Here is a 9,501-nt window from a genome sequence, read left to right on the forward strand (position 1 = left end):
GATAGGCGTGGCGAAGGACAAAGGAAAGGGAACGGAAGTAGTACAGGAAGGATGAGACAAAGTGAGTATGGCAGCTGAGGAAGGACAATCTGTCTCGGCGTCCCATTTCGCATGAGCCCTATTAGATTACTGCTTTTTCTTTTTCAAGAGAACCAGTCGCTGCATCAGCTCTCAGACTCTCGCCAGCCATCCTGGGCCTCTCCGGTCCTAAGGGGGACGCCGATGGCACTGTGACGCTGGGATGCTCTAGAGAGACACTCTCAGACTAACAGACAGAGAGACAGTCAGGAAGGCTCATTGTGTTCCCCTCCGAAGATCTGAGACCCTGCTTCTCTCCAGAGCTTGCCTCTCCGACGGCAGAGCTCCACGGTAACCACACAAAGCATGGCTGTCATGCGCCTCAGCGTCTTCCTCTGTCCTTCTCTATCTTTCCCTTCCGCCCTCTCTCTCTCCTCCTCTGTCCTCCACCCTTCATCTCTCCCTCTGTCTGTCTCTCTATCTCGCCTCACAGCCTGCTTCTCCACACACCCTCTCCCCGGGCATCAGAATCTGTCTGCTTGTCTGCCCAACGAAATGATTAACATTTTGTTCAAGGAACAAAAACAACTTCTCCTCTCTCTCTCAGGAACACATCATCTCTCAATGACAACCCTCCCTACCCCCCCCCCCCCCCCCCTCCTCATCTCACTCACACACACCACACACACCCACACTGCTATAGAGGTTATGGTCTTTGAAATAGGTAATATCACCCTCCCCCCCCCTTTTTGAGAAAAGTAGCACATCATTGCATACCCCATTAACGCACGCACACAATCACAGGAGAGGGAACAGCCCTTAACAAACACATTAGATGCACAGCAGAAGATATATGGTGGTACACAGCAAGAACCATGATCTGGTCATATAAAATGACTACAATTCATACCATATAGACAAAACCACTCTGGTTGACTCAATATGCGCCCACCTAGACAATTAGCTGCCTTTCAATTATTAACCTCCATCACACTGGCAAATATTTGCACAGCAATTATCTCCCTCACACAGAGACACACACACACACACACAGGCCCACATGCACACACACACACAGGGTTTCTAAAAGGTTTTGGCTGATTGTCTCAGACATATTGGACTCTGGCTATAATGGTCCCAGGAGCTTCCCAGGGTCTGGAGCTGACAGGGACCTCCATGGCAGGCGTACCCACAGACGGTGAGCCCAAGAGTGGGGTTGGAGACAGGGTCAAGCCCTCTGGACTAGTGGGAGGGGAGATTGGGCCAGTAGGAACCCGGAGGCAGGACGACTCACTTCCCATTAGAGCTTTGAGGCAGAGAGCAGGCAGAGAGAGAGAGAGAGAGAGAGAGAGAGAGAGAGAGAGAGAGAGAGAGAGAGAGAGAGAGAGAGAGAGAGACCCAGGGGAGAGCGGCGTCAGAGCCATATCAAGCAGAATTTCTCCATCTTTAATAAAGGCAGCTTACGTAATGCTCCTGGGCACATCTCCCCACGTACAATCTCTCCCTCCCCTCTCGCCCTTCTCTCTCCCTCAGAAGATTTCCCTTCGCTTTCATCTCTCTTTCGCTCTCTCTCTCTCTCTCTTCTGCCCTCTTATCACAGTCAGCTCTCTTTCCCGTTTTGACTGTTTCCTGATAGAACTGTTCCTTCCTTTCTCTCCGTTTTCAGCAGCTCCGCCATGAGCTTTTATACCACTCGTCGTAGTATAAAGTGGGACGGGCCTCTCTCTCCATCCTTTCAATGTTTCCTTCTTAATCAATCTCACCCCCACTCACTCACCCACCCCCCTCCTATTCCCTCCACTGTGCAGTGGGTAATTGTGGGGTTTAGTCAAAGGAAGGCGGTTTGGGAAAAGCTGGTCCAGGTTATTGATCATAACTGTGCTTTCACAAGCAACAGCCAGAATGCAGATGGGGAGAGAGTGCAAGAAAGAGGGAGAGATGGATAATTGGTGTATTACCGTCCTTTATACGCAACTCCTCTCGGTAGCCATAGAAACCAAATCTCACAGGAGTGCAGGAGTGTGTACGAGGCCTTAGAAGTTGCACTGGCTTTGTTGGAGAAGTGCAAGGGCTGCTAACTCAAGTGAACGGGCTGATTTCCAAATGGACATGCTACAGAGCGGACTGATTGCCAATCAAGTCCTAATGATTCATTTAATTACCATCATTCGGATATGGTCATTTACATTACCACGATCACATTACCTTAAGAACAGAGGCAAATGACATTGTGATTGTGATTCATAGTGACAACAGAAAATTAGATTTATTTAATATATATATATATATATGACATCCGTCACAGAGAAACTTGCAGAGGAACATACAGCTGTGACGTTAAACAGATGCAGTACGACTTGATAGTCAACAGCATCCTCTGCTGGTCAGGAGCACACGGGCAAAAACCAGTAGGTTTCCACTCCAACACTTATCTAGAACACCTGACTCAAATAATTAGCTGGTTGATCATTTAACTAGTGTTGAATCAGTTGGAATAAGTGTGGTTGGAGCAAACACTGATAAGGTAGCTCTCCGGGAACAAGGAATGGATACCCGTGGTATAGGCTTTAGAGACATGATCTCCTCCTGCATCAGGCAGCATACATCAGGAGACATTTTCAACATTTTCACACAGACATTTTTTTGTTTAATTTTTTTAAACGAGATTATCTCTTCGAACAGCAAATTCATCATTCCACTGACAGCTGCAGACCAGGCAAAATAGGATATTACTATATTTAATTCTATGACAGTAGTGTGTTTTAGTATTCACTGTTTTCAGACCACGTGATGGAAGACAGAAGACATTAGGAGTTAAACTTTATTGTTGTCATAAGAGCAATTGGATCGCGCAACACTATACAGTACATGTGTTTGTCTGTAAACTGTTTAATGGAATTGTTTGATAAAATAACATTGAGTCCCATACCATAAGAACTGACCCAAGGGAAGTCGCAGAAAATGATAGGTTGAGTAAGCAGACTTTTGAGGTTAGAAAGTTACTATCAAGTAAAGACTAGAGCGAAACAAAGAAGAGATGAGACAAAGGTGACTTAGTGAACCAAACAGGAAACTGGTCACAGCCAAAAATCTGGACTGTACCACTGCTGCATTTGGACGAAAATTCTCTGATCCTTCTCCATCTCGCTCTACGATTGCTGGAATCTTTCAGAGTGAATGTAATGTACATGTCAAAGCAGGAGAAAACACATGACAGTTGATTAGAATAAACGGGTGTCATTTAGTGGGGCAGCTCGTGGGGCACCAGCTTGTAGTGCGAGCCGCAGGAGGGGCAGCGCTGCGCCTCCCCCTGGTGGAGCCAAAACCACACAACAGCCGTGTTGTCCTCCTCACCTACAAGGGTAGACATTATACATCATCTTCAATCCATAATAAAGTGATGACTACAAATGGTGTGTTAAAACTAGAAAACTACAGACAGTAAGAATGGAAAGATTCATTGAAAGAAGGAGAAGAGATTACGTACAGACACAACCAACAATCCTTTTGGTGGTGATGGAGGGCACAAGATGGGGGTCCGACTTTGACCCAGCATACTCCTTGGGCTTCAGCATGCTGTATGGATCCTGGCGAGACGAAATGTGAACCGTGAGGAATTACATGGGGAACATTGAGTACATGTAGATGTGGAGATGACAGCAAACTAGCTTCTACGTTATGACCTAGACGACATGCTAATCTTTCCACAGCAGTGTAATGCAATTGTCTAGATAGCTATAACTTAATCGTAAAGGCTTACCGCTCCCTCCTTTAGCGCATTCATGATTTTCTTTTCCATGCCAGTGGCTTGCTCTTCATCAGTGGGGATTCCTGTAAGAAAACATCAGTGTCATTAGCTAGCAAGTTGCATCCTGTTAGCCAACCATGTTGACAGCAGACACAGGGTTTAGCTGCTAGCAAAATGGCTACTTCCGTGCTGACTAGCTAGCTTTATAATGTACAATTAATGGCAGTAGCTAAGAAAGGTTAAGCTAAATAAATATTCCACACGTGAAGCTGGTCAGACCAAAATAACTAACTGTACTTGGATATCCTAGCTAGCTAGGTTACAATTAGATGACATTTTGCTAACTAGCTACAGAGCTAACAACCACGATAGCATCAATGACGAAACATTGAGCCGTACGAATTAGCGAGAGCTAGCTCGACTGTCCTTGGCAGACAATTGTACGATATTATGGGGTCGCATGCATTCGTTAGCTTTATCTTATTTATACGTTTCCAGCTCACCTCCCACCGCCATTCCACGGGCAAGAGCAGGAACCGGGGCAGCCCGGCATGTTGTGGCTGCTCTAAGAGCAGAGCGAAGCAGTAACCTTGCAGCCATTTCTCCTTTCAGCCTTTCACAACTGGTGGTGCTGCTGACTAATGACGTATGTAGTTCATCTAACGGTCGCAAAACTATGACGTATGGTTCTTATTTAGCTGCCAAAGGCGTCATTAGAAATCAATCCGTAATCGTCCTTTAAATTGTACCAGTATTAAACCTTTTTAGTATGGTGGGTAATAAAACGGCCGCAGTAGTAAACACTGATAATTTCTTAACTCTTGTAGGCCTACTGGCTATGAGTTTTTACAATGTACAGACTATGAGAATTGAATAGGCCTATGCACTAACCTGTCAATGTTCGACTTCATGTCAGCCACTTGTTTATATGAGTACACGAGCGCATGGTCGTTGTTTTGAAGTTTGCGCCACCCATGGAGGACGTTTTGATTTTCAACGTCAAACAACTAACATTATTATTTTGTATGTTTTTATTGATCTGATGAAAATTGATATCTCAGAGTTGAAACACACAATATTTCCATGAAGTAACATTTTGGAGACAGTATAATTGTTGCTGTTAAGATTGATCGAAAGGTCTACAGAAGCTGAACATAATTGGCTGGGAACATTCCGTAGTGTCCATCTGGTCCAAATCCTCTCCACCAACCCTCATCCACCATCTCTATCCCACTGATGATGTCATAAGGGTCAAAGGTGATCTCAGAGTCATCAGCTGCATACAAGAGCAAATGTCACAATGAGGAAAATAGGAGAAACATGAACAAAGAATTCACACAAATATTAGAATTGAGCCCAAGGAGGAGATAACAACTCACCAGCCTGGTAATCATAGAGGGCTCTGGCACAGGTGCCCTTTTCAAAACCCGCCCCTTCTAGCTCCTCCACCTAAGACAGAGGAAAACAGTCACGTGGGGTCAGGTGGCTAAGCGGTTAGGGAATCGGGCTAGTAATCAGAAGGTTGCCTGTGCGACTCCTGGCCGTGTAAAACGATGGCGTGTCGTTGGGCTAGGCACTTTACCCTACTTGCCTCGGGGGGGGGGGGGGGACTCTAAGTCGCACTGGATAAGAGCGTCTGCTGAATGACTAAATGTAAATGTGAAGCCCCTGTATGAGTGCGTGTGTCCTCCCCTGCCCACCTCCTCCCCTGTGTTGGCACTGGTGAAGCCCAGAGGAGCGACAAGAGAAGAAGGAGCCCACAAAGAAACTTGTGTCGACTCACGGTGGATGTGATCTGGCAGACGTCCTCATACAGTCCTCCTTCATCCCCTGTCCCAGCCACTTCCTGAGTGCCACTGTACAGGTCGTCTTGACCAATGGGCCTCTCTGCAGCCGGAGAAAGAGAAGAAAGTCTTTTGTGTGCTGGGGGTTCGTTACCGTGGCAACGATATGTGTGAGGGCGAGGTGGATTCGTGTGCTTGGCTGAGTTCAGGGAAAAGGGGCTTTGTTGTTTTGTTGCCTACCCTGAGCTGCGTCATCTGCATCGACGTCAAAGTCATCTGACCAGTACTCCTCCTCTGCGTAAGCCTCTGTCACACACACACACACACATACACATAATAAGTCTAATTTACCACACCATCAATGACATGTTCCTGAAGGCCTTTGTGATGGCACTAAGGGTGAGAGGTTACATTGATGTGTCAGTGTGTGACAGACCTTCAGGTTGGACAGGTGAAGCTGGTGCAACAGAAGAAGCTAGTGGAACAGGTGATGGAGATGGCACAGGTGAGGCAGGTGATAGGGCTGGCACAGGTGAGGCAGGGAGGGCATGTGATAGCGCTGGCACAGGTGAGGCAGGGAGGGCAGGTGATAGGGCTGGCACAGGTGAGGCAGGAACAACAGGTGAAAGGGCTTGCACCGGTGAGGCAGAAATGGCAGGTGATGGAGTTGGCACAGGTGAGGCAGGTGATGGAGTCGGCACAGGTGAGGCAGTGTTCTTGGGGAGCAGGGGGGCAGGGGTTAGTGGTTGGGATGGTGCTTCTCTCTCAGTGGACTTCTGGGACAGGAACGGGCTCTGTAGCTTCCCTAAGATCAGAAGACCAGCGGGGAAGAGGAGAGAGAGGCAGCAAGTTTGTCCTTTATGTCGTTTTGCTTTCATGCGACCAATACAGGTGAAATAAATATTTGACGTTTTTTTTTTTTACCAGGTTTAAATGTTGCCGATCCATTGTTCAGTCCTGCACTCTGGTCTCTCTGTATGAATACCTCTTTAGGGTTAAACGACCTCTGAGAGATCAAACTTGCAGCCTCCTATTAGTGACACAGATCAAGCCATGTGGTGTATTATAATAGTGTGCATTCTAAGCCTCTAACACCCTCACGCACATCCACCCCTCCCGATGTTCAAGTAGACTCACGTTCGCATTCTGCACAGAGGCAGCGGAGTGAATCCCCCTGGCAGGCTTCTGTACACTCTCCTGCTGCTCCTGAAAGTGGGAGAATCTCAACTGTCAAACACCCCACAACCAACATGGATGTCCCGTGGTCCATCGTGTCTGCGAAGGTGCAGCCTGACGTGTTACCCTGCCAGAGTGTTTGGCAGGGAGGGAAAGGTCAGCTCACCGTTTGTTGTCGCTGCTGCTCTGCAACCTCTGTTTCCTGTTGCTTCTGATAGCTCCTGTCACACACACACACACACACACGACACTGTCAATGTTGCACAGTATACGACATGTATTCCTGCTATTTAAAGATATCCAGGGTATGCGTGGTTGAGTGAGGAGGGACAGACTTCTGCTGGTCTATCACAGAGGCTCTCTCCTTCGCCCTGCAGTCTCTCTGCGCAGCTTCCAGTTCTTCTCTCTCCTTTGTCTCCCTTTCCGTCCTCTGTCGGTCTTCCTCTGCCCTCCTGCTGTCGTCCTGACGACGGGCCTCCTCGTCCCTCTGAGAGAAAAACGGGATCATTTGCAAACAATCCCGTTTTTTTTCCAAAATATGTTAAGAGGTATTTTAATGGATTGAAATATGTCAATTTTTCTTTTTCTTCCACCATTCAGGAATGAGTTCCGACGTTTATCTGTTCCCATACCTGAGACTGGGCCCAGAAGTCGTCTTTGTTGGTTTTTTGGATCTCCTCCAAAGCATTGGTTTTTTGATACACAGAACCCTGTTTAATGTAGGAAGTCATTAGTACTGTCGTGGGGGGGGGGGGGGGGGGGGAGTGTGTGTGTAGAAGAAAGAGCGCCAGTGTGTGTTCTCACCACAGATCCTCTGGGTACATCACTGTGTTTTGAGGACTCTTTGTTAAAGTTATAATTGGCCCCTGAAGCCTTGGCTACTTTACTCAAGATTGTCTCCAGATCCACATCCTCCTCGGCACGAGCATTTATGGTCACATGCGCTCCCTGGAGGGAAGACCGCACACAGATGATTGATTGGTTGTTTTTAATTTCCTGGTTGATTTCTTGATTAAGGCAAAGCAGGTCAAACTTACCTTTAGGAAGGTGGCCATAGAGCTCACATGATTGGCACACAGGGCCTTCCTGGAGTCCCTAACCCCTTCACCAGTCTGAACACACACACACACAAATGGGAAAACAAGGACACCAATTATTTGAGTGTTAAGTGTACTAAAAATGTTGTTTCTGTACGTGTGTGTGTGTGTGTATGTGATTTTGTGTGTGTTGGTTTGTGTGTTTGTGAGTGTTTAGTTGTGCACGTGTGCTGCTCACCCAGTTAATGAAGACAAATTTGGGCAGGCTGGAGTTGGGGACCTGGACCTTACAGAAGGCATACATCACTTTCCCACTGCTCAGCTCCTCCACCATCTCCTCCAGCCCACCAGCTACATGCATACACACAGATCGTACAGATACATTTATAATAAAGTACTCATAATGGGATTATTTACATGGTTTTCTTTCAGGTACTAATTAATAATAATCACACATGCCTCCCTTGTCTGCCAGACGAATGTCATTGCTGTTGCCCTCGTAGGTGAACAAAGCCCTGTAAAAACACAACCACAACACACAGGTATGCGGATAGACAAGGACTTCTTTTATACTCTGGGACAATGCCTTTGACAACACCTCTATAGTTGGTTGACCTGTTTCAAAATGACACGACGAGCAGTAGGCTTCTGCCGTCTTGATTTCTGTGATTTGGACCACAATAAAAAAAGAAAACGAGTAGCTCCATTTCGTTTTTGTGAATAATCTGTGCGGTAAATGTAACGTTTATAACGCTCCTCTCACCAGTTTGTGTCCAACTTCGAGTCCACTACTTCTTTATACGCGGCCATAAGTGCCGCGCCGTTTTTACTCAAATTTACTGCCATTATGTCAGCTCGACCCTCGCTGTCAACAGAAACTCTTGAAGAAAGTGTAATTCCACTTGAACTCTATCCCTACGAAGAGTAGAGTTTCAGACTACAAGGCTCTTGATCCGACAGGTTTATAAATGGTAGACCCAGAACGAGGACAAAACCAACTAATTATAAAGAATTTATTCCATCTTCGAAGCGCGAATAATTCTCAACCAGCCGAGGCCTACTGATTATTTGTGTGTCGGTATTGATTGTGTGAGATTTGCAGAACAGGCTGCCTTCTGCAGTGATGTGGAAACCAGTTGGTTTAGAAGTCAGAACCTGAACATTTACATTCTTAGTGGGTGCACCTGCTCATGTATGCTCCACTCCAACCGTACATATTTAACAGACTGAAGATATTGACCATGACTGTAGAACAAAAGGTGTCCTTACCAGCACTCTTAAAAAGAGATTGGACAAGGTCTAAAGTGTAGTAGACTAGGCCAGGCCTGCACCCTGCATGTAATACTGAGGTCGGAACACTATTGGTTGAACCTCTTTTTCCAAAATAATTGGCATTAATATGGAGTTTGTTCCCACTTAGTTTATATAACTGCCTTCACTATCCTGGGAAGGCTTTCTAATGAATGTTGATGCAGGATTTGCTTTCTTTCAGTCACAAGAGCATTAGGGATACAGGGCACTGATGCTGGGTGATTATGTAGATAGTGTTAGAATTTATCCCAAACTGGGGGCAAAAATGCCCTAAACAATTCTATTAAATGTATTATCTCAAATGTTTTTGATGGCGTTTAGGTCTGAGGTCAAAGGGTTCAGTTCAGCCCAGTCTTTCCACACTAAACTCTGCAAAACATTTCTGTAAAGACCTTGCTTTGTGCATGGGGGCGTTAACAAGCTGAAA

General features: G+C 46.3%; 2 protein-coding genes across 2 annotated transcripts; both read right to left on the reverse strand.

Annotated features, from left to right (window-relative positions):
* Positions 1-2,821: 2,821 nt before the first annotated feature.
* LOC134038729 (cytochrome c oxidase subunit 5B, mitochondrial) lies at positions 2,822-4,428 on the reverse strand. Its single transcript, XM_062484271.1, has 4 exons — positions 4,270-4,428; positions 3,779-3,849; positions 3,506-3,605; positions 2,822-3,372 (listed from the first exon to the last, which is right to left on the reverse strand). Exons 1-4 carry the CDS (start codon positions 4,364-4,366, stop codon positions 3,260-3,262), a joined length of 381 nt encoding a protein of 126 aa, XP_062340255.1. The 5' UTR covers positions 4,367-4,428; the 3' UTR covers positions 2,822-3,259.
* Positions 4,429-4,779: 351 nt separating this feature from the next.
* On the reverse strand, positions 4,780-8,862 carry dbnla (drebrin-like a). Its single transcript, XM_062484270.1, has 15 exons — positions 8,527-8,862; positions 8,223-8,278; positions 8,002-8,114; positions 7,764-7,838; positions 7,531-7,674; positions 7,359-7,436; positions 7,062-7,213; positions 6,893-6,947; positions 6,688-6,756; positions 6,475-6,580; positions 5,987-6,355; positions 5,791-5,856; positions 5,550-5,653; positions 5,146-5,215; positions 4,780-5,042 (listed from the first exon to the last, which is right to left on the reverse strand). Exons 1-15 carry the CDS (start codon positions 8,607-8,609, stop codon positions 4,906-4,908), a joined length of 1,677 nt encoding a protein of 558 aa, XP_062340254.1. The 5' UTR covers positions 8,610-8,862; the 3' UTR covers positions 4,780-4,905.
* Positions 8,863-9,501: the final 639 nt, after the last annotated feature.

This window comes from Osmerus eperlanus, chromosome 18 (assembly GCF_963692335.1).
Source record: "Osmerus eperlanus chromosome 18, fOsmEpe2.1, whole genome shotgun sequence".
NCBI classification, from domain to species: domain Eukaryota; kingdom Metazoa; phylum Chordata; class Actinopteri; order Osmeriformes; family Osmeridae; genus Osmerus; species Osmerus eperlanus.

Excerpts from the sequence above, each read along its gene's own strand:
- LOC134038729 (XM_062484271.1), bottom strand. The coding sequence starts at position 4,366 with ATGGCTGCAAGGTTACTGCTTCGCTCTGCTCTTAGAGCAGCCACAACA. Across the intron at positions 3,606-3,778 it reads ATGCGCTAAAGGAGGGAGCG|GATCCATACAGCATGCTGAA; the intron begins GTAAGCCTTTAC and ends TCGTCTCGCCAG. Across the intron at positions 3,373-3,505 it reads AAGGATTGTTGGTTGTGTCT|GTGAGGAGGACAACACGGCT; the intron begins GTACGTAATCTC and ends CTACCCTTGTAG.
- dbnla (XM_062484270.1), bottom strand. The coding sequence starts at position 8,609 with ATGGCAGTAAATTTGAGTAAAAACGGCGCGGCACTTATGGCCGCGTAT. Across the intron at positions 5,857-5,986 it reads TTCACCTGTCCAACCTGAAG|AGGCTTACGCAGAGGAGGAG; the intron begins GTCTGTCACACA and ends TGTGTGTGACAG. Across the intron at positions 5,654-5,790 it reads TGCAGATGACGCAGCTCAGG|AGAGGCCCATTGGTCAAGAC; the intron begins GTAGGCAACAAA and ends CTCCGGCTGCAG.